This window comes from Emydura macquarii, unplaced genomic scaffold (assembly GCF_026122565.2).
Source record: "Emydura macquarii macquarii isolate MOO-44397 ecotype Brisbane River unplaced genomic scaffold, CSIRO-AGI_Emac_v2 contig_1043, whole genome shotgun sequence".
Lineage (NCBI taxonomy): Eukaryota > Metazoa > Chordata > Testudines > Chelidae > Emydura > Emydura macquarii.
In genome coordinates this window covers 11,020,686-11,046,303 of record NW_027131180.1, presented here as the reverse complement: position 1 = coordinate 11,046,303, position 25,618 = coordinate 11,020,686, and the positions used below count along the sequence as shown (strand labels likewise).

General features: G+C 41.3%; 1 protein-coding gene across 2 annotated transcripts in view; it reads left to right on the top strand.

The window, feature by feature from the left end:
* The window catches only part of RPGR (retinitis pigmentosa GTPase regulator), a 108,311-nt gene that overhangs the window by 38,185 nt on the left and 44,508 nt on the right, over positions 1 to 25,618 (top strand). For both annotated transcript variants that reach the window (XM_067545115.1, XM_067545116.1), the window contains exons 8-10: positions 18,717 to 18,872; positions 19,400 to 19,524; positions 20,177 to 20,359. In XM_067545115.1, the coding sequence (XP_067401216.1) occupies positions 18,717 to 18,872; positions 19,400 to 19,524; positions 20,177 to 20,359 (464 nt within the window). The remainder of the gene's footprint in view (positions 1 to 18,716; positions 18,873 to 19,399; positions 19,525 to 20,176; positions 20,360 to 25,618) is intronic.

Sequence of the window (25,618 nt, the reverse complement as noted above, 5' to 3'; positions counted from 1 at the left end):
CTTAAGAACATGAAGCAAGAATAGCAGGTACAGCAATTGTGAAACCATGTGCAAGCAGATACTGCTGGTGGGCATTAAGGGACAGATCCTGAGCATACCCTATTTTCTCACCCCTCTGGCAGGCTGTGTAAGACCCAGAACATGCTTGTACTCAATGAATGCAGATAACAGCCTTTTTCCACCTCTTTCTGAAGGCTCCCTCCTCAGGCTCGGGGGGGGGGGGGAGGAGCAGAAGTGAACAAACTCCTTATTCCCTACCAGCAAGGGTCCAAAGATGCCAGCAATTGCAGTGATCCCTTCATAAGCAAGCAGGGTTGAAAAGCAGAACCTCTGGCCCCTCCATGGGGACTGGGGAGGTGGCAGTGGTAGTGGTAGTGGAGCAACCGAGAGGAGGTGCTTGCCACTGGGGGGAATACTGAGTTGGGGAGAAGGGTTGAGGCAGCCACTGCAGATATGGGGAGAGTCTTATGGGGACTGTTTCAGCCACAAGGAGGCCTGACCAAGGGAGAGGGTGCTGAAAGGGATGCTGCAGCTCTGAAGAGCTGTTGCCAAGAATTAATAGATTTGGTGAGTTAGGGAAGAGAATTGATGAGCTGGACTGAATAGTGACTCAATGGGTGGGGCATTAAATAAGGTGTGTGTAGGGGTATTCAGGAGTGTATTGAATGTATGAGAAAGTTGTTTTGGTATGTATGTGAGAGATGCATAGGTCAGATAATTCAAGGGTAAGGATGAGTGTGGATGTGAATGTGTGTTTGTGTGTGTTCCCAAGTATGATAGAGGATAGAGCTAAAATTCAGAGGGATCTTGATAAATTGGAAAATTGGGCTATAGACAGCAAAATAATATTCAACAAAGACAAATGTAAGGCGCTACACTTAGGGAAGAAAGACCAAATGCACAAATACAGAATGGGAGAAAACTGGTTTGGCGGCAGCAGCATTGCTGAGAAGGATCTGGGATTTGTGGTGGATCAATAAGTCAGCAATGTGATGCTGCAAAAAAAGTAAATGCAATTTTAGGTTTCAGTAACGCAGGCATAGCATGCAAGTCATGGGAGGTGATAGCACTGCTCTACTCAGCGCTGCTTAGGCTTCAGCTGGAGTACTGTGTACAATTTTGGTCACTAATGTATAGAAAGGATGTAGAGAAACTGGAAAGGATCCAGAGATGAGCAACAAAGAGGATTGAAAGGATGGAGTGCATGCCACATGAGCAAAGACTGAAGGACTTGGGTAGGTTTAGTTTCGAAAAGAGGAGATTAAAGGGGGGATATGATAGCAGTCCTCAGATAGATACTTGAAAGACTGCCATAAAAAAGATGGAAAAAAGTAGTTCTCTTTTGCCACAGAGGGCAGGACAAGAAACAATAGGTTCAAACTACAGCATAGTAGATTTAGATTAAATCTCAGGAAAAACTTCCTAACTGTAAGAACAATGGAATAGACTGACTCGAGAGGTTGTGGAAGCTTCTTCACTAGAGGCTTTCAAAAGGAGACTAGATAGCCATCTGTCTTTGATGGTTTAGACACAACAAATCCTGCATCTTGGCAGGGGGGTTAGACTAGATGACCTTTGCAATCCCTTCTAATCCTATGATTCTGTGATTGTGTACTTGAAAAGATACGCATGAATGCACACAGTGAGTTTTCATCATTTTCTTCCATTTTATACACATACTACTTCCTTTTTCCACTTTTTCTTGAATGTGTGCATTTTCACTTTGACCTCCTTAGGCCACACCCAGTCCAAGTAAAAGTACTCTTAATAAAATGATAAATGGCTCTTTATCATCACCTGACTTCTTCTCTCTCAAGGTTTTTCACTAGTTTTCTAATTTTAAATTTTCCACTTTCACATTTCCTTTTCCGTCATTAGACTGATATTCCTATTCATGTTTGTTAAACTTTGTTTCTTCTGAGTACTTCATTCAAAATGGAATAGTTTACTTTCTAAATTGGAAAATTATTTGGTTACTTCAAAATATTTGCTATCACTTGAAAACGGTCTTGTGGTTTAGATTTTCTTTGAATTTCACTTGTCAGAAAATTGTTTCCTTATAACTTTGTAGATTTACTTCAACTCGCAAAATGAGTTATTTTTTGATAAATTAAGAATACTGTTTAAAATTGTGATTCATGTTAATTCCCATGAATTAAGGATATTCTTACAGTTTCAGAAAACATATTTCCTTATTTTTAGTAGCATTGTATTCATATATAAGAAAATCCGTTCATGAAAATACTATTTTTCTTTATAGAATATACACTCAGATTATTTTAGTATGTTTGATCATTACAATGTAATTAATATATTACTATTATAAGCTGAGAAACCTCAACTCCCATTGAAGTCTCCTGAATTCCCCATGATACCGAGACACGCACCAACAGCCTCTTTATCTGGTGATGATGATAATATATTTTCAGTCTCAGTGTAAAGCTCCCCAGGGCAACGTCAAGGGACCAGTCACCTAGAAATACCTGCAGAGCCACAATATCAACATAACAGACAAGGCCCACCCACTTGGAATGGACATCCTTGGGTACCATTACCCATGCCCATTGCCACACACCAGTGGCCGTATTTGGACCATTGGGCAGTCTATAGACACCAGTTCTCTAGGATCTTGAGTGTCTCACATTGGGATAGAAGAAAACAATCTCTCTCAGCTTCCCTTTCTATACCCTGTGATCCTCAAAAGAAGACCTTTGAGGAGCAAGAGGCAAGACCAGATAAAGAAATTATTCCAGCAACAAGCATTTCATCATCCTCTCCAGATGAAGCCATGATGCTTCCTCCACCATCTATGGCAGATGACTTCAAACATTTTCAAGACCTCATCAAGAAAGTGGCGGATTCACTTCAGATCCTCTTTGAAGAAGTAAAGAGTCACAACACAAGCTACTGGACATCCTCTATACATCCTCATCAGCTTGTATTGCACTCCTGATCAACGAAGCTACTAGACCCAGTCAAAATCATCTGGCAAACACTGTCCACAATAACAGCCGCATGCAAAACGGTAGACAAAAAATATTATGTCCCCTTTAAAGCCCAGTGGGCTTTCTTTTTTTCCGATCCATCACAAAATTCCCTTGTGGTAGATGCTATAAATGAACGTGGCAGACAGCACCATGCTAAATCAGCACCCTATGGCAAGGAATGGAAAGACTTATTCAGCAGGAAATTGTACTCATCAGCAACCCTGCAGTTTAAGATTGCAAATTATCAGGCCCTGATGGCAAAATATAATCACATCAATTATGCGAAACTCAGTGTCTTTATTGAACATCTGCCAAATGATCAAAGGGAGCAGTTCCAAGCCATCATTGCTAAGGGCCAGCTTCTGGCAAGGGCAGCACTACAGACTGCATTAGACGCTGCAGTTACAGCTGCCCACTGCATATGAACTGCGGTAGTAAAGAGGAGAGCTTCGTGAATTAAATTTTTGGGCCTCCCAAAAGATGTCCAAATGACTGCGGAGGACCTTCCATTCGAAGGATCCAAACTCTTTGAAGAGAAAACAGATTTTTCACTCCACACACACTCCTGGATGACACTGACTTCATCAGCCACTGATCTTGCATTGAACATGAGGAATCAGGGTTTTATCAAGAATTATTGTCAGCTTTACATCCTACTCCCCAGAAAACAGACAACTGATGGGACCAATAGGACTAATAACAAACAACTCAAATACCTTTATAAATGGCCTATTCCTGCTTGCCAGAAATGATAATTGAAGGTACCAAGTCCACACATCATACATCTCATCCTTTTCCTTCATATTCTTAGCCCACAGCAGCATTGGTCAGGACTTCCATCTCGCTTAAAATACATACCAAAGGGTGCAGCTGGAAACTGTTTTCAAGGTCATCTATGCACAGTAATTTCTATGATACGAGTCTCTTCCTAATGCAGCACACATCCTACCTTGTTTCCTTCACAATATTTCCCATCAGTGACCCCAATTCTAATTAACAAAACGCTCTTTACTTCTTCTCTTGCTTTCCTCATCTGCTGCCCTGCCCAGCCTTATGATCCACTCTTGGATTCCCTAGATCATTCATATCCAGTAGACTGAATAGTTATCAAATACCACTGAGGCAAGGGAGGTGATCTTGATCTGTCCCACAAGTGGATTCAACGGTCTGAACCTCAGCTAAGAACCAATTCCATAATTGTAGAGCATGACCGTAACCAAAAACCACAAGGTGCCAAAGACTTCAGTCTCCCTTTTGGACAGGCTAGTTATCCAGCTGTTAATCTGAGTGAGTGCCTGGGGATTTATAATAACAAAAGTGTCTAAAAGATCAACTGAGCTCTTACTGAGGGGTTTGTAACTAAATAATATCTTTCATTTAATGTGGCATTATATTGGAAGTTAGTGGAGATAACAAAATTGGGAATTATGTGCTAGAAAAAGACAGGAATAGTCTTGTGTCAAGCTGCAATGTTTTGGGTAAGTTTTCCATTGGGAGAACTATTAGAAAATGACAGTAGTCAATCCAGGAAATAATGCAAATATTTGTCAACATTTCCAAACATTTCCGTCTCATCTTTCTGCCAGATCATAGGTCTCACTCTGGCAATATTTTAAAAGTCATCAAATGAAGTCCTGTGCATGAAATTAAAATAAAAATATTGGAAAGAATTACCATAAATCTGAGACCAACCAATATAACCTCTATTTTAATGTTATTTGGGTTAATAAGATTACATTACACCAAATGACTGTTATAGAGGCAGACATCAGAACTGTGTGTGCTATGGTGATTAGAGAGAAGATCTAGACCTGGATGACATCAGTATATCAGTGAAACTCATACCAAGACAGAATAGCAAAAAATAGAACTTAGAGTTAGCACATAGGTACTAAAAAGCAAGAACACAGGACAGAACTCTGAAGCAATGTCAAAATTTGTACTATGTGGATTAGATTTAAACTTGCCTATAGAAACAGTCTAGGAATGCTGTAATAGACAGTCAACTCAGGGAAAAATGCAGGTCTTGGTGAGCTAATGTTTCTATGACCAAAGTGTTGAATGTTGCCCAAAGGGCCAGTTGGAGTAAGGGAGAAAAGGAACCAGTATCTCCTGATAAAACATTCTTACATTTAGATGCGCTGGAATTAATTTCATTGTTGCAATGAGACTGAAAGCTCAGATGAAAATTTTAATAGGCTTGCAGCTGTGTAATAAGAACCTTTCCCAGTACTTTGGACCAGAGAGTAGATGATAGTGAAAACTCATGAGTGAAGACTGCTTCAGCATTAGGGTTAGATGCCATAGGTAGTTCTCCTGATTCAATAAGACCATTAGTAACTTTTTTAATGTTTGGGCATAGGAGTACATAAGCACACTGTAAATGTATATGAAGTGAATCTAAGACTGATAGATCATAGGCTTTGCACCAAAAGCTTCTGTAAGAGATGCTGCTATTGAAATGTATATTGTGTCTTGAAGTGGCATGAACCCTAGATTCAAATAATTTCAGGCAGACTGTAGAGCTTCACAAATGGTCAGAAACACTTCTATCCTTTTTAAAAGTTAGTTGTCTAAAAGGGTTTTAAAAAGGAAGCACAGTGTAGAGCTAACTTTGAGTTTTGTGTTCCATTCATTGTACAGAAAAGGACAGCTGGGCGGTTTTATTATAAAGAAATAGTAATAAAGTATATGCTGGTACAGTCTTTACCTTTGCAGGGACTATGTGGTATTTCAGTATGTGCAATTTCTAGGTCTCAAAAAAGAAAAGTAATAAGTCTGTCTACCACTTATTCTCAACTCTCCATCCTGGTTTAATGTAGGAATAAAAATATAGGCATTGTCATATGAGACAAGACTCTTAGGGTATCTTGATTGCTATCCTGTCATCTGCCACGTTAGAACCTACTGCATCAGAAGAAAACAAAAGGCAGTTAGTCAGTTGCATATGGGTTTTGAGAAGAGTCATTCCTTCCTTACCCAGGCATGATTAGTCTATATCCTGAAGCTCCAGAGTTGGTTATTCTAGGGTAAGACATTCACAAAAAGGTATCTGCAAATATTATTATGGTAATTATCATTTTTATCCAATCTCTTTATTAAATCAGAGCCCTGTTTTGATACAGTGCTGCAGAGAGTCATTGTGAATAGTAGGAAAGGTACATTTAAAATCATTGTCATTAGTTATGTAAAATGTCAGTCAGGCTCTGAAAACTCTAAAATGAAAAAGCTTAACACCTTGTTTTGCAGGACAGAAAATAGTAATTCGTGAAAGAAAGATGTCAAACACATAAAAACTTGAAGAATTTAAACTTCTAGAGACATATGAGTAGATCTTTAGAAATAAATTTGTAAAGAATAGCTACCTTGTTACCTCAGGACACTCGTGACCAAACCATCTCAATTCCTTCTCAATTGTCTGCGGTCCAAGACAGAGCCCTCAGCAGTTCCTACCTTTAGCTCATCTTAACAATTAAATAGTCTTTATATAGTATTAATTTAGTCATTAGTTAATTACTTACCACTCCCCATTTAAAAAAAAAAAAAACTGGGTAAATTTTTCCTCATAGCGTAGAATAGTTTTCTCCTCAGGGAATCTGCTATTAAGCTTGGTTCACCACGATTTAAAAAAAATACATGTCCTGCAGAGATGCGATCGCAGCATCAGATGGACACTCTCAATGTGTTCGATGTCTGGGTGAGGGACACGTACCCTAAAAGTGTAAGAACCTAAAGTCCAGAGCTAGAAGGGACAGGGATCTCTGACTCAAACTCATTTTAATGGAAAAGTTGTTGAGACCTGCCTCTGACCTTGGCCAGGAAACTTCATCATCCGAGTCCAGAAGAGCTCAGACCGCAGAAAAATCTTCACGGAAAAGAGCCTCAACTCTACCTCAGAGAGAACCGACAAAAAAGTAAAAAGCTCACAGGCAAAATCTTTCTTGGTGATATCAACAGTGCCAAGATTAAGTATATACGAGGCATCAAGTTCCTTAAGTACCACCCGTTCAGCAGCACTGACGGACTCTCAATGTTCCAGTGCAGAGTCGAGAGTAAAAAAATAAGCTGACCTCCTCCATTACGGCACCAATGAAACATGCGACACAGAGACCAATTTCACAGGTCAAACAGCCGCCAACTAACTTGATGTTAATTTCAGCACAAACAGCAGCACTGGTGCCAACAGCGGCACTGACATGTATGATAGAGCTGACCCTGACCACAGCACCAACTCTCGCTATGGCATAGATCATGACAATGACACTGACCTCAACGACGGCATAGACAAAAATCACAGTACCAATGTCGACACCAGGACAAAAACCCACTTCAAAACGACGTTACTGCCATCAGAGAAAGCTACATGTAACACCCACGCTTTAGTCACTGTTGTTTGGCACAGATATCTCCCCAGTGCACATTGCACCTGACGAGACTCTCTCTCCCATGTCATTTTTCCAGCAGAGACGAGGATGAAGGAGAAGGAATCTTTTTCACCCAACATTCCTCACCTGCCAGACCACTCCTGAATCCCCAAGGTACAGGTCCCATATCAGAAACCATAAACAATCATGGTATGGACCACCATTGGGCCACCAATACCTTTCCCAGTACAATAGACCAACTGGGATACATTGTCTACCTCTACAAGGGGTTACAGCAGACCTCCTAACTCCTATAGGGGCAGAACCAGATCTCCATCATAATCTGTCCCACCCATCTGAACCACCTCCAGAGACTACTGAAGAATTGGAGGAAAGTATTGAGCAGGAAACATCACCTCCAATGCATAACTCATCTTCCTCACCCAATGAAGCAATAATACCTCCTCTTCCTACAACTGCAGATGACTTCATGCAGTTTCAGGAACTTTTTAAAAGAGTGGCAGAAAATCTGGAAATTCCACTTGAGGAGGTGATTGAAATACGCACAACAAGCTGTTACAAATTCTTCACATCACTTCCTCGTCAAAAATCGCCTTACCGATTGACAAAGCACTGTTGGAGCTGGTCAACAACATCTGACAAATACCAGCAACCATTCCACCAACTTGTAAGAGGGGAGATAAAAATATTACGTCCTCTTTAAGAGTATGGAATTACTTTTTATCCATGGCCCTCCAATCTCCCTTGTTATGGAGCCAGCAAACCAAGAGGGCAGACAGCTTCAGTATGTGTCTACATTGCAGGATAATGACTGGAAAAGGCTAGACATTTTTGGGCACAAAGTGTACTCATCTGCTACGTTACAACTTCATGAGGCTAACTACGCCGCATTGCTCTCGAATTATGAGTACAACAATTACTCCAAAATCATAGAATTTATTAATGATATTCTGAAAGAGAAGAGAGAGCAATTCAGATAGCTCATAAACGAAGGTCATCTCATGGCTAGAACTGCCTTACAGGCTTCCCTTGACGTGGCTAATATAGCCATGAGAACATGGTTGTGGTAATGCGCAAGACATCTTGGCTGCACTCTGCAGGCTTGCCGAAAGATCTATAGTCCATGATAAAGGACCTCCCCTTCGATAAGGTGAATCTCTTTGCTGCAAAAACCAACAAGGTCCTCCATGAAGGACTCATGAGCCACACTATGCACGCTTGGTATTTATACATCTGCAACAAGGAGATTTCCATGCAGATACCAACAGTACACCCACCAACAATTATGAACCACAGTGTGGCAAACAAAGACCGCAAAGACGACGGCAGACCCATCAACATATCTCAACATCACAATTGTCATCCACAAAACAACAATTGTGAAATCTTGGTCGAGGGTCTGAATGACCTCCCTCATCACCCAATGTTAATAACACTGACCATCACAATTCAGACATTGACTACACCCTTTCCATCACATATGGGCATCTATTACATTGGACAAATGGGCATTAGAGATTATATGTTCAGGATATTCCATCCTGTTTACCTCTATCTGCCCCTATTCAACCACTTTCCCCTTCCCTTTTCAGGGACCCATCTCACGAGCAGCTGTTACAACAAGAAGTGACCCATCTTCTACTTCTAGGTGCCGTAGATCATGTACCTCCACAACACAAAGGAAAGGGTTTTTAGTTTCACTACTTTTTGACCCAAAATAAAAATGGGGAATGGAGACCCATTTTGGATCTCAGAAGGCTCAACAAGTTCATAAAGGTACAATGATTCAGGATGGTCACACTGTCTACTATAATACCAGCACTGGAATGGGGGGACTGGTTTTCAGCCCTCGACCTAGAAGATGCCTATTTCCATGTAAGAATCCACCCAGCACACAGAAGATTCATCAGATTCACTGGGGGAAATCGACTACCAATACAAGGTACTACCCTTCAGCCTTTCCACAGCACCAAGGGTTTTTTCGAAGATGCTCACTGTAGTGGCAGCACATCTATGCAGGCAAGGGTAATAATAGTCCCGTGTTTAGACAACTGCCTGATAAAAGCACACAATCAAGCACAAGCTGTTCAAGTTACCCAACAAACAACGTTGCTCTTTCAAGACCTAGGTCTAAAAATAAACAAACAAAAGTCTACTTTGAATCCAGTACAAAAACTGGAATTCATAGGAGCGCACCTGGACTCACAAACTGCCAAGGCGTCGTTACCAGAGAACAGGTTTCTTAACGTAATCCATTTAATATCATTGGCGAAGAACAGCCTGAACATAACTGCATGCACATCTCTAACTCTTAGGACACATGGTGGCTACTACATTTGTGCTGCAACACATACGCCTACACATGCACTGCCTACAGGGGTGGCTCGCAACCATCTACACGCCACACAAACATGGCCTAAACAAAAAACTCGTAATGCCAAACAGAGTCAGACTTTCTACAATGGTGGACACAACTCACCAACATGCAGGCAGGGATCCTATTCTCACAGGAATTAACCTCGGTTATGATTACCATGGATGCATCCTTCATAGGATGGGGGGCACACCTATGGAATGATACAATCCAGGGCCGATGGTCCCAAACTGAAACACTTCTCCGCATAAACTTATTAGAACTCCGCGCACTATGCAACACATGCACCCATTTCCTCCCACTCATAAAAAACAGGATAAGTGTAATGACAGACAACATCACATGCATGTTTTATATAAATTGTCAGGGAGGAGCACGATCCCACTCCCTATGCACAGAGGCAATGAAACTATGGAATTGGTGCATCCAACACAACATCAATATATCAGGCACTTACTTACCAGGATGCCAGAACACGGCGGTGGGTACCTTCAGCAGACAGTTCGGTCAAAATCACGAGTGGGAACTAAACAAAATGATCCTCCCAGACATTTTTCAATAATGGGGTCATCCACCCATCAACCTCTTTGCAACACCACAGAATCACGAATGCCCCCGCTCTTGCTTGAGGACAGTCTGGGAATTGGATCGATAGGGGATGCATTTCTCCTCAGTTGGAATGTAGGCTCCCTTTATGCATTCCCAGCCATTCCAATGATTTCCAGAGTCATGCACAAAATATGCACCAACAGGGCAAAGGTAATACTGAGAGCGTCCAAATGGCCCAGACAAACCTGGTATTCTTACCTACTTCAGATATCAGTATGCACGCCGATCACTCTTCCGCTGTGCAGTGACCTTCTATCCTAGGACAACTGTCGAATTCTCCAGCCAAATCAAGAGAAGCTTCACCAGAAAGCCTGGCTCCTACATGGTTCTGTCACAAAGAACTAAACTGTTTGGAACAAGTTAAGCACATATTACTAAATGGCAGAAAATGTACAACACGAAGGACTTACTTTTAAAAATGGCATAGATTCAACATGGGGTGTTAAGGTAAACACATTGCCACTGTATATGCATCGATTCCAGTTGTACTTGAATACATCCTACAACTAAAGAAATCAGACCTTTCAGTGAGCTCTGTCCAAGTTCACTTGGCGGCCATCACCACCTTCCACTATAAAATCAAAGACCCCACACTGTTTGCTTCACCCCACACTGTTTGCTCACCCCACACTTCATCATGGCTATTCCGAACATACACCCGAATATATGTGCACTCACAATACCATGGGGTCTGAACCTAGTCCTGTGAGGTATTACCAAGCTCCACTTGAGTCTTTAGCAATGTGCTCGCTTATGCACATGTCCATGAAGGTGGCATTTTTCGTGGCCATTACATCAGCCTGCCATGGGGGAGAAATTAGGGCACTTATGGCATACCCACCATACACCATTTTTCACAAGGATGAAGTCACTCTGAGACTTCACCCAAAATTTATACCAAAAATCACCTCAGCTTTTCATATACATTCTTCCCAGAACCTCATGATAATGCACAAGATGCATTATTACATACATTAGATGTCAGATGTGCACTAGCTTTCTATCTAGACAGAACAAAACCCTTCAGAAAATCCTCTAAACTCTTTGTATTCATCATGGAATGATCCAAAGGTACAGTCATTTCCATACAGAGATTATTGAAATGGATCTCACGGTGCATTCATTTATGCTACCAACAAAAGAATGTGTAAGCCCTCCAAGGGGTCAAAACATGTTCCACCAGACCACTGTCTACATCTATAGCATTCCTCAGTACCATACCAATCACAGACCTATGTAGAGCAGCTACTTGGGCCTCGGCACATATTTCACAAAACTTTATGCCGTTGCTCAGGCTTCCAGATCGGATGCATCAATAGGCCTAACAGTACTGTCATCTATTCATCGAAGTAACTCCCAAGTCCCTTCTGCCCAGTGAGGGGCACTGGTCAAGTCACCTGAAGTAGAGCACCCACAGGGACACCACTCAAAGAAGAAGAGAAGGTTACTCAGCCTGTGCAGTAATTGAGTAACAAAGTAATCTTTGAGATGTGTGTCTCTGTGAGTGTTCCGCTACCCACCCTCCTCCCCTCTACTTCAGAGTTCGAAGTAAGAATTCTAAGGTAGAGAAGAAACGGGGGGAGAGGGGGTGCGGGGTGTCTGGTCGCGTGTATGCCAATCGAGATGCCAGTGGCACTGCGAGAGGGGACGATGCACACGCGACCCAGATGAGCACTGCTGATAGAAATCTCTGATTGAACTGAGGTTCTTCAACCAAGAGCTGAAGTGGAGCACCACTGGGACATACATCTTGAAGAACCTCAGTTACTGCACAGGGTGAGTAACCTTCTCTTCTACTCTGGCGTTTCTTGTTGGTTATTTAAAATTATTTGTACAGCAGTATTCTCTTTGAAGGAAAACCTACCCCAGTAGGAAGTTGCATTAAAGAGATGAGTAATAAAATAGGTTAGATGAGTTCAATTAAAGAGATGAGTAACCTCACCAGTTAATCAGGATTCTTAACACCCAAAGAGACTATTAAAAAACAAATAAAAAACTTTTGGAACATTGCAAATTCTGCAGCACTGATTGGTTGTTGTGGTCTTATAAATGGTGGGTTTTGCTGTAATGAAAATAACATTTTTTTAAAAAAATTCGAATTGGGATATTAATACAGATTCTTGGGCTTTTATTTTAGTGTCAGTCAGAGTTTATCCAGTGAAACACATGAGATTTTGGCCCTTCCACCTGGTGTCAAGAAATGCCCTGTCTTAGGTCATTATTTCCCAAAGCTTAAAAAAGGCTGCTGCTTCAGGCAAAATATTTATATAAACAATGACTAGAAAGGGGTAAAAATGAAATTGCAGCAAAAAGTTTTATCTCCACAGAAGCAGAACAAATCACCTATTCCAAGAGACAGTTCATCTTCCAACTCAGGAAAGTCCTTTTCCCAGATGGCAACTCTCACTTTGGGTCTAAAGAGACAGGTGTCACTTTTCCAGGATTCTTGTAAATGCATCAGGCTCAGGATGAAAGCCTCTAGCAGTATCACTTTGAAAGAAATGTAAGAAGAATGGCACTTTCAAATTGTGCACTTATTTAACAAAGCTTTTAAGGAAGTGCAAGAAGAACATGTTTTTTAAATCTATGAGGATGTGAGAGAAGAGGCCATAATGCCCTCTATTTCTTCAGAGGATGACAGACCCTGTAGAAACAAGCTTATATATAAAATGATTTGCTGTCCCTTTCCATCCTGATTGCTCAAGTGAGGAAGGAGAAGTTACTTCAAAGGAAAAAGTGCAGCAGTCATCAGAGGATAGGTGGTTTGATATGACAATATAAAACATTTGTACCGGCTTGTACATAAAGTGTTCGATTGTTCTCTTCATTGTCTAGGTCTATTAAAGTTGAGATCATTTCCAAAGGAAATGAGGTGTTTGATAAAGCTGTACCGTTCCATGACAGAACTGAAAAATTGTTAAAAACATTTAGGAATCTCCAGATTTATCAAACATTTCCTTCCCAAAGTCTCTTCACAAATTGGCTATAGGGATTTCAGTATAATTTGCTGGCCTGAGGAAAAGGAATTTGTCCAAATAATTGATTTTAGAGATGTTTTCAATATAAGATATAAATAATTTTTATCTTTACTGTCCCATAGACAGAAAAATTGATGTGGTTCAAGGGGAATGAAACCTTACTGATAACTTCTGATGTAGAGCAGGGGTGTCAAACTCGTTTGCTATGGTGGGTCAGATTTGAATTAAATGTACTTCAAGTGGGCCATACATACCATAAATCAAAATACTAGGCACAACCATTTTGATGTAGTATTATATTTTATTTGCTAGATATCCGCAATATAAAAACTGCAGTAAATTAACTTCTACAACTACTACTATTTTATGATTAAAAGAATCGATCAGTGATTAAGAACTATAGTACTACACGATGCCCCAAGACCACACTGTGCCTCTCCTGCCTTTTGGAGCGCTGTGTCTCATGCACACAGCGCTCCACGCGCTACCGCCAGACTACACAGATCTCATGGCAGTGCACACCGCCGCAACATCTCACGGTGTTGTACCCTCTGGTTGTGTCACGCACCGCTGCAACATCTTGCGGTGTTGCGCTGCCGCCAGGGGCCGGACCAAAAAGGATGTTTGACACCTCTGATGTAGAGTCCATTTGTTCCTGTTATGCCTCCATGATAATGGTAGCTTTGCCTCGGGGTCTAAATATGAATCTAAGTTTTAAAAAAATCCGAAAAATGATAAAATATTTGACAACTTTTCTGTCTAAAATGTATTTATTTATTTTGAAGCATCACTCATAAAATAGCAATAAGACCACCTGCAGGGATTTTTGGGCTAACGACCTGGACAGAGGACTCTATCTGTGGTGTCACAATATTGGAAGTTATCAGATAAGATTGTTACAAATAGTGTTATAAATTCTGTTGAACAATATATAAAGTTATTGAAGAAATGCTTGTCAGCTGTGATGCTGTTCTTTTTAGAAGTTTAACAAATAAAACATCTTTTTCCAACGATCTTAATGGTGTTGCCACTGCCTACAGATGATACCTAATCAAGCGAACACAACATTGCACAAAGCCAGTATATAATATGGTGCAAGAAGCATGCCAGAAAAAGTCCACACCTGCCTGATCAGAAGCAGAGAGGCGGGACAGGAGGGGGAAATATAAAGGGTGGGTCTCCCATCTCAGTTAAGAGGGAGCAGCAGAGGGAGAATGACGTCTCTCCCATAGTGCTGGGACTGGAGCCTGACCGCTTCCCTGAGGAGAAGCTGCCAGGGCTGCCTCCCAGTTGGAGTCCTAAGGACTTGCCAGAACTGCCAGAGCCCGGCAAGCCAGAGGATCTACCGGGCCCTTGCAACCTAAAGGAGCTGCCCAATGCCAGCGATGGCGAGGGCTTGCTGGGACTACCCCTCTCATTCTACCTCAAGGAACTGGACTGTGACCTGGAACACAAGTACATGGGCACAGGGGTGGAGGAAGTAGCCCAGGGGTAGCTGACCTGAGTCTGGCTGCATTAGAGCCTGAGCACCAGTCAGCATGTTGCAGCTGGAGCCCTGCTGACCCAGTGGCAGGACGCCCTGGGCTGGGGTGCTGTGAAGTCAGGTGGGCCTGCTACCCCCCACCCCTCATCACCCTTGGCCTGCAAAGCCTCGATAGGCTGTAGCCAGTATACTTTGCCTTCCCCGCCCTGCCTGAGGGCCTGGGCAATAGACTCTTTGCGCGCCCTGTCTAGGACTAGAGACCGCTCACTTTACCTGCCCCACCTGAGGGTTGAGGCCCAGAAACTGTTAATTTCCCCCTTTTAGCTGAAGGCCCCCCACCCAGGAATGTAGCGGCTGGAAGGTGTGGCCTCCCTCGGAGATCAACATCGAGGGAGGGCCACTACCCCCCACCCATGTCGAGGATCGTTTACAGTCACTTTAAGGTCATCCCATTTTTTTAAGAAAAACATTTCATATAATACAAATCCTCTCAATCTGCTCCAAAGTCAGACTGACAAGAAGAAATCTCAAACATTATTTTGGCTGAAAAAAATCTAGACCGCATTTGTCAGAAGCATAGTGATGTTGCTTGCACCTTTGGGCGTTTTTCTGTTGTCAAACAGAACACTTGACAGTACACTTGAGTGTACCCTTTAACTAATTTGTTTTGGGGACCATCTTTATTCTATTTTGGTAGCGTAGAGTAGAATCATTTCCAACAGTAAGAGCTCAGGATAGCTTGGATCAGTTTTGCAATGCATTTCCACATCAGCCACCAAAACCACCTCCCTTTCTAATCCCTTTACAGGGATCCCTTTCATGAGAAACTGCTGAGAGGGATGTAGTCATAACCCTTCTTTATCTTGAATAGAGTAATAGAAGTGATTCCTCAGCAGTATCAGAGAAAGAGAAACTATTCCCAATACTTCCTTAGCCCTACTGGGTTTTGTTTGGTTTGGGGTTTCGGTTTTTTTTTCGGTTATCTTCTTATTATGGACTCAAGCACTCAGCAAATTCATTTCCAAGTTCAACTTCCGAATACTGGCATTGGCCTCAATAATTGCATTATACATCTAAGAAATGGTTTGCCTCACACTCTTGTTTCTATATATTTCATAAAGACTGCTCACAGGAAATACCTTCTTTTCTGTGTTGGAGAGGATCATTACCAGTATTTAATCTTTCTTCTGCATCCATGGTCTTTAGCAAATGCCTTACTGTGGTGGCAACACACTAGAGAAAGCTGGGAGTTCTTTTCTTCTCATTCCATGGTAACTGATTACTAAGAGCGCAGATGTTCTCAAAGAGGCTTAATTTGCCTTACAAAAGAGGTCCTGCATGTTCCTTACCTTGGTTTAGAGAATGATGTGAGAAAACATCCAATTTCACTTAAACTCATTGTGTTAATTACAGCAAGGATGACAAAGGTCTGTTTGTCCCCAGAGAAATTTCAAGACATATTTGAATGTTCTTAAAGCTATTAGAATTTATTGCATAATGCGTCCTGGGAAATCCATTTGCCAGATTGAGCGTGAGTCTTCAGTTCTGGTTAAAGAAAGGCCTGTTTTACACTAGAGAGTTTTGTCGGAAAAAGTTAACTTTTGTCAACAAAACAGTGCTGGTATACACACTAGTCACCCCTCCACTGACAAAACTTCCCTGTTTTTTCAACAAAACCGCCTTGACGAGAGGTGTAGGGCTTTTGTCAGCAGAGCTAGGGCAATGCAGGGTCAGTGTAGACACTGTGTCCCCGGGAGAGGCTGTCAGACTTGTCAAGTTCACCACTGTACTAGAGCGGTGAAATTGACCAGAAAGCCAAGGCATGCTCCCGGCTGGGTGTCAGGTGAGAAGCCCTGACTCCTGCAAGCCCGGGGTGGCTGATTCCTGGTCCCAGCTGCCAGCTGCAAACCGGGACTGAGCAGGACGCAGCAGCGGGTACCTACTGCTCTCTGCGAGCCAGGACTGGGGCGGGTGGCTGCCGCCCTCTGTGAGCTGGGACCAGGTGGGACATGGCGGCTGCAGCCGTGCTCCTGGCTGGGACTGGGGAGTCTGGGGAAGTCCACAGGGAGCACGGGAGCCTGTGTGTGTCTCAGCTTCCCCGAAACTGCCCCTTAGGTTGGTGGAAGTGCTCCTGATGAGGACACACTCCAGTGACCCAAGGAGAGCAGTGTGGATATCAGCCACTGCTATAGCAGTGGCTGGAAGACGGCATAACATATGAATAGAAACAAATTTTCCTACTGTAGACAAGGCCAAAGTAAGTTCTTCAAGAACAATCTGTATTCTTATCTGAAAAGTCCAGATATCTCTCAGTCGGTTTTCTGTTAATTGGAATTAAGGGATTTTTTTTTCTTTGTCTTTCTGATTTCTTGCTTTGCTTTACTTGTTAGAGATCCCTTTCTGGATGTTTTTTCTAGCACTTGAATCTTCCAGCAGAGGGAGCTTTAATATTAAATTTAGTAGAAAGATAAATTTAAAAAATATTTTGCATACTTACTATAAAAAGTAACACTTTTTCATGGTCTTCTGATTTTGCAGATGTGACCCTTAAAACTAGTTTAAAAGGGGAGAGAGAGGAAAGGATATCCTGTAAGCTGAAATATATGTTTTTAGCTTTGTGTTACAAGGCCTGATTCTGTATTCTTTGTTGATCTGAAACTCCAATTTAAGTCAGTGAATATGCTGGGCTAGTAATGCAGGGTCTGCTCCACTTCTGTTTTCTCCCCTTCCCTCTTTTCCCACAATAGAGAAAAGGTGAAGGTGGAAAAGAGTTTGGGCGTTAACACTGGAGTAAATGTAATATGTGATTTGTGTTTATATGTGTTACCAGTTTATTGCAGTTCTGAGAATGCAGCAAGAGTATTCAGTTACTTTATGTAGCTGGCTGCTGTGGTGGCCTCACATTCTCTCTAGGGAGGGTAGGAGCTTGTGCTTGCCCTTCTTCTGGTGCTGTACCATGGCTTCTACCTCTGTACCAGATGAGTTCCTGCCCCTGGTGTTTGCAATCTTTTACCCCACAAATGGGAGGAGCAGCAATTCACCCTGCGGCTCGTGGGCTGCATGACTTCTCCTGAAGTTTGATTTCCTGTGAGAGCACAATATACATTCAGACATATTCACTTCCATCCAGAAGTCTTGAGTTTTCTCTTTCTATTGGCAGCAAGATGTGTGGCTCCTTTACTTCCACTTTAAAAATCATCAGATGTTTTCAGTATGCAAAAACATTAAAATTTTTTCAAATACTTTTATTTAGCCACTAAAGTTTACCTTGCCAACTGAATGATCTTGATTCTTGAACAGAGACAAACTTTCTAAAAGCAAATGTTCCTGACACCTGCTGGCAGTTGTATGGATGAGATATACCAAGAAGAAAATTAAGACTGGAGTCTCCAATACATTGCAATAACAATCTTGTCAGTGATTTTAGTATTTAAGGAATACCAGACCTGCAAAGAGTTGGATCAGAGATGATAGAGTTTTGCGTGTGGCAAGAAGTTCATAGGCTATCGAAGAGGAAAATATACATAATGAGTTTTTTTGATAATTGTGGGCTTACGTTGACCTCAGCTAAAATACATAAACTTTTTATAAATTTAATTGGCTGATATTCACATGTGCATGTAATCAATAGCTTATTTTGCAAATATGCCATGAAACAAAATATGTAGCAGCTCATACTAGTTTATTTTCTATGTTTTGTTAAATCTTTTGGGGGAGGGTAGTTTTTCATTTCATGTTCCTTTTGATTTTTCTCTTTTACTGTGATTAAACTTTATCCATTGATAATAAGTAGAACTTTTTTTCTTAAAGTTGGAGTGTGATTTGATTTACGTCTTGCTAGTAGTGGGTAGGTCATAATTATGGCATATTTATTATTTACTTTCCATGTACAATTTTCAGAAACAAATGTATATACTTTTGGCCTTGGACAATATGGACAACTTGGACATGGTACATTTATTTTTGAAACCTCAGTACCAAAGACAGTGGAACATCTGAAGAGGCATAAAATATGTAACATTGCATGTGGAGAAAATTATACAGCTGTAATAGCAGGTATGTGTGCTGAAAATTCTGAAATGTACTTAAAATTATCATGCGTCATAATTTATTATATGGAATTTTTCATTATAAAATGAACAAACATGAAGATTTAATGTAAAGTTAAGTGACTGCCCAAGGCCACCCAGGGATCCGTGGAAGAGCTAGTTTGGAATTTAGGAATGCTGTTTTTGACTTTCCATATATTTCTGTAGACCACAGTGCCTCCTCAGGGTGTTGTAGCCTCACACCCATGTATGAGTCTCAATTTTGCTATACAGTTGTATTGTATTTTTTATTAGTGTTGTGTTTTTAGTTATTTAGACTAACAAATCCAGACAATACTTCTGTCTGAAAATATATTTTCTGCACCATATTCAGCAGTTTAAAAATCATACACATTTTTGTTCAAATTTAACTTTTGAAAAAGAAATACTCCTTGCTTTCAAAATATATTTAATTCTGCTCTTATATTATAACAGTTTTGTCATGTGCTTGTAATACATTACATGCATTAATAACATGTTTCTTTTTCCATGTAGACAATGGCCTTATGTTTACTTTTGGAGATGGACGACATGGCAAGTTAGGACTTGGAGAAGAGAATTTTACTAATCAATTCATACCCACCTTATGTTCTAATTTCTTGAAGTTTAAAGTCTATTGGGTAAAACTTGGTTTTGTTCTCATTGAAATGCTGATATTTTATAAACATATCTTATTAAAGGAAATCTGACAGTTTAAAATCATATTTATAATATTTCCTTATCGTATTTAGAAATGTTAAAATATTTTATTTACCACTTCTCATTTTGCTGCTTTGCTGCTTGCACTGTGATCACTTTGGACCATAAAAATAGACTAGTCAGTTTTTCTTTCAGATTATTATGCATTTGTACAACATTGCAGTGTTGGGATTGCAAACATTTCAAAGGAATCCATAAATTTCAAACAAAAAGCTTTTTAACATTTTGATAGTTTTAGATTTAGGAATAGCCTTCCCTCCCAATGTGTGGACCTAAACTGCACGGTGAATATCACTTTAATATAAAAGATTATTTGTAATATAGGTTATTTACAAAAGTTTAATAAAGCGAAAAATCCAAACATGATGAGAAAATAAGATAATATTGTTCTCTTAGGTTATTGTTTTAGTCTTTCTGCTGGTATTTAAGAAAATTGCTGTAATGTAGTTGTGTACTTTACCATACAGAAGTCTGTAACTAAATTTGGAGCAAGAGCTTATAACCCGTTTTCTTACTCCTTGTGTCCAGAAGATGAATGCAGGCTAATGAGATCCTTTTGTGTTTACATTGTAGGTTGCTTGTGGTGGCTGTCACATGCTAGTTTTTGCCACTCCCAGGCCTAAAGGATCTGAAGAAATACTCGATGATTTACATGAAAACTATTTAGCTACTACTGTCTCTAAACCGGGTGGTGATTCATTAATAACCAACACCTTGCAAAGAACGTTATCGGCACGAATGCGACGGAGAGAGAGGGTAAATTCAGAGCTAACTATTTCTGACATTTATTTAATTGCCATGATTTTTACAGGAAAAGAGACTGTTTTAAAAATTAAAATTACAGCTTGCACTCACCAGATAAATATCGTTCTTTGAAATAAATGTTTGTATTTCAAGGTTCTTCTTTGAGTAATATCCCTGTGTGTGCTCCACTTCAGATGTAGTTGCTCCTTGCATCTTTGATTTTGATCGCAGTGCTCATTCAGCCCATGCATGTGCCCCACACATTCTTGTGCCCTGCACTGAGACTATATGGAGCTGTGCAGAGAAACCGCCCTCAGTTCCTTCTCAACTGTCTTCAGCTGAGATTCTTTATTCAGCAGTTAGTTAGTTAGTATGTAGTTAGTTATTTTGTAGTGTTTGTAGTTGTTGGAACAGTTGTTCCCTTTTTTCTTTTTCTTTCCCTTAAAAAAAAATTATTAGAGAGATGTAAAATCTGTGCCCATTTAGTGGTAATTTTTTATTTTGTTTGGGGTTGCCAGGCTTCCCAGGATTTAAAGGTGCCTCTTTTGCTGTGAGGCTATCCCAGTTAGTGGTGGGCATTCTCAGTGCCTCCACTGTTTGTGAGATACTCATATTCCCAGTAAGTGCATAATCTGCAAGAGTAGACCCCCAAAAAATAAGGAGATCAAGCTTAAATGATGATGGAACAATCCTTAAAACCGGCTTCAGTTCCATGGGTGAAAGACCACCCTGTACATAGATCTCCTAGAATAGCTTGTGCCCCATCCACATCAATATCCCAGTCACTGGAGGTCGACAGAGATGTAGGCAATATCATGGCACTGATTACATCTATGGCACCAAAGACCTCAGCATGGGTAGCCTTGACATTTGCCTCTACTCAGAAAGAGATAAAGAGTAAATCTCTGAGAGAGTTTGTCACTGATGCACAAGAAGGCTATGTAGGTCTCAAAGGGAGTGCCATGCAGACACGCAGTGATTCCGGTACTGCAAAGACAAGGAAGACTCAAAGACTGACTCAGCTCACGTGCCATTCCTAGAGCTGTAGAGACTTTTCTAAGAGGAATGCTAGCCTCATCCCTGAACATCTGTCAGTACCGGCAACTTGAAAGTCTACGGGACTGAAGACTGCTTGATTGATGTTATCAGAGTCTACTCATTCCCAGGCCAAGCACTTGGGGCCAACTACATCAGTACCAAAGTTGTCCTCCATAGGTTCTTTCTTGGTCCCATCATTGATGCCATCGGTACTGCAAGAATTTAGATACTCTAAAGACCTTCTGGTATCTTTGAAGCCATAATCTCCTCTGTTAACTGGTACCGGGGGGTTAGCTGCACTGAGATTTAATTGGCCACGGACTCTGCCCCCCCATCATCTAGACTATCATACTCATCCTCTTTTACAGTACAAGCAGAACAGTTATCCCCCCGCTCCCCCCTTAGAGTATGTTGAAGAGAACTCCTCAGACTCAAATCTCAGTACAGGCTTCCACTGTATACTCTAGAACACATCACTCCCTCTCCTACAGTGATGTATTACAGGAGGATAGACCTCACAGGACACCCACGTGGCAAGAACAGAGATCCTTGCCTCTATCTATCCCATGTCTGTCCCCTCCCACCAGTGACCTTTTTTGGATTTGTGGGCATTTTACCATTAACAATTTGTGATGAAGTCATCACACCACCAGAGGGAGCAAAGAAGAGTATGTTCCCCCAACCACCTCTGGCACCATGAATGCCAGAGAAGAGGACCCTTCATAGAGTTGGAATCAAGGGCAAACAAGGAGGTAACACCTTTTTCAGATCTTTCCTTTTCATTGTCTGAAGAAGCTGTGATGCCTCCACCACCTTCTATGGCGGGTAACTTCAAGCAGTTACATGAACTGATGAAGTGAATTGCTGACACACAGTTCACATTCCCTTAGGGAATCACACCATAAACTCCTGAATATTTTATTTACATTAAAATTCATGAGTATTGCCATTCCAGTCAATGAAGCTCTTATGGAACTTGCCAAGATCATTTGGCATACCCCAGCAACTACATTGCTTACATGCAAGAGGGTGGATAAAAAGTATTATGTCCCTTCCAGAGAATCAGAAATTCTGTTTTCTCACCCAGTGCCAAATTCTCTGGTAGTGAAGGCAATTAATGAATGGGGCAAACAATATAGCTCCAGCTCCACTGCATACAGTAAGGACCACAAGAAGCTCTATATTTTTGGGTGTAAATTTTCATCCACACTTCAATTCAGAATAGTGAACCATCAGGTACTCATGGTGAAGTATGCCTATTTGAATTACAGCAAATTTAATTCCTATATTGATCATCTGCTAGAGGAAACATCATGACCAATTAAAGGGCATTATTCAAGAGGGTCAGTTCCAAGCAAAGACATTGCTCCAGGTCTCCTTGTATGCTTCAGATATTGCAGCACAATCTGAGAAGAGCATCTTGGCTGCAGCTATCAGGCGTCCTAAGAGAAGTCCAAAGTACCGTTGAGGACCTTCCCTTTGATGTTCACAAGCTCTTTGCAGACTCAACGGATCAATCTCTCCACATTTTAAAGAACTTGAAAGCCACGCTGAAATCCTTGGGGATTCATATTCCTGTAAATAAGAGGAGATTTAGTAGGTCTCAGAGGTCACAAAGAGCATGCCTAGCCCCAAATACAACTTAACATAGATCTTCTGAGCCTCTGGTCAGGAGACCAAGATACTCTAAAAAAATAAACCTCCTTCAGCTACTGCTACATCTTCTCAATCATCTGTGTTCTCCAACCAACAGTTTTGTTGGCTTGGTCAAGAATCTCAACCATCCAATCAACAAGGTTTCACACTTGCAACATCCTGCCCCTTCCCTCCTTTTGGTTACCACCGCTACCATTTTCAGGTTGCATGGGAGAATAGAACATTGGACAAATGGGTTTTGGGAGCCGTAACATCTGGTTACACTATCCATTTCAAATTTATCCCTCATACGCATTCCACTTCCTATCCCTTTTCAGGGACTCGTTTCATGAAAGATTTGCTGATGCAAGAGGTTGCCTCACTTCTACATAGAGACAATAGAATGAATTCCTGTGTAGCACAGGGAAAGGGAAATTATTAAAAGTACTTCCTGATCCCCAAAAAGAATGGATGGTGGAGGCCAATTTCAAATCTCAGTTCTCTAAACAGATATGTGAAATAGCAAAAATTAATGATGGTGATCCTTCCCGGAATAATTCTCCTGTTAGATTTGAGAATGGATTGTGACACTTGACCTACAAGACACACATTTTCATGTCGCTATTCACCCTTCACACAAGAAGTTTCTTTGTTTTCTAATCAATAACAAACACTTACCGATACTAGGTGCTCCCGTTCAGACTATCTTCTGCCCCTGGGGTATTCTGAAAGATATTGTGGTATTTGCCACCCATCTACATCTTCTGGGTATAATTGTTTTCCTGTATCCGGACAATTTGTTGACTAGGGGTAGATCTTGTCAGGAGGTGTTGGTGGCCATGAAGATGACATGTTCTCTGTTCTACAGCCTGGGCCTTCAACTCAACCTCAAAATCTGTTTTGACTCTAGTACAGTATCTAGACTTCAGAGGAGCTTCCCTGGATGCAGTGAAAGGTAAAGCATGCCTCCCTTCCAGCAGATATCTTGCACTTAGGAGTCTTATCTCAAGGATTCAGGGCTGTGCTCAAGTAACAGTATAAGAGATTGTCATCAACTGCAGGGGCACATGTCAGCTTGCGTCTTTGTAATGCAACATGCCAGATTACATCTCTGAGGTCTCCCAGGATGACTTTGAATGGTTTACCATCAAGCAAGGACAGTCTAAGCAGTCTGTTCCCCAATGGATTCTATGCTCGATCAACTGGTTGAAGGACCCAACTAAAATTTTAACAGGTGTTCTGGTCTTTCAGAATCCTCCTATAATAATGATGACATCAGGTGCTTCACTGTTGGGTTGGGGGACACATCTGGGACCTCAGAAGATACAGGGCAAATGGTTGCTACAGGAGTAGCTCCTCCACATCATTTGTTTGGAATTGAGTGTGGTCAAAAATGCTTGCCTGCACTTTGCACCTGTAATCAGATTCAAGTCAGTAAAAATAATGACAGATAATGTGGCATGCATGTATTATATAAACCGTCAGGGAGGAGCATGTTCCCCATCTCTGTGCTGTAGTGATTAAAACTCTGGAATTGGTGTATTGCCGACCAGATAGGTGTTGCAGCTTTTTTTCCCCTGGTATTCAGAACACCATTGGCAGATAACCTCAGCAGACATTTCTTCCTAAATTACGAGTGATTACTGGATTCCTGAGTCCATGACGCAATATTTGTAGCTTCAGGGTTCCCAGAGGCTGATCTGTTTGCCACAGCAGTCAATGGAAAATGCATCAAGTATTGCTCCAGAAAGGGTCTCAATCCCCAGTCCATACAAGATGCTTTTCTCATTTCATGGATGAAAGGTCTTCTCTACATGTGTCCACTGACACCATTTTTGTTGAAGGTTCTCAACCAGATCAAAGAAGATCAGACTGAGGTGACAGTGGATGGCTGAGACAAGTTTGGTATCCCTGTCTAATTAGACTCACCTCTTGCTGTCCGTGGCATCTTCCAATCAGTCCTTGTCTGCTGTCTCAGGATGCCAGTCGAACACTTTGCCCCAACCTGCAGATTCTGAGACTCCAAACATGGTTCCTCAATGGCTCTCGGGAGTAGAACGATCCTGTTCATCACAAGTACAACATGTTTTATTAAATAGTAGAAAAAATCTACACAAAATAGTTACCTCTCGAAATGAAGATATCATCTCTGGTGTAAAAGTCAGATCTCACTGACTTGTTCTTCTTTTCCTGTGGTATTGGATTACCTGTTGAAATTGAAAACATCAGGATTTTCTGTGAATTCCGTTAGTTACCTGCAGTAACAAATTTTCACTTATCGATGTGGGGGTGGGGGAGGTTTCGGTCTTCGCTTACCCCACCACTGCAGGATTCCTAAGAAGTCTATTGGATCTCTCCCCTCAAATCAGTGATACTACTCCAAGCTGGGACCTGAACCTAGTTCTTAATTTCCTCATGAAACATCCTTTTGAACCACTGGCTATGTGTCCTTTATTAAATTTATCAATGAAGACAGCTTCCCTAGTGGCCCTCAGGTCTGCCTGAAGGGTTGGAGAATTGGGGGCTTTACTGGCAGACTCCCCATTTATGGTATTACCAGAGAGAAGGTGGTGCTGCAGCCCCATCCAAGATTTTTAC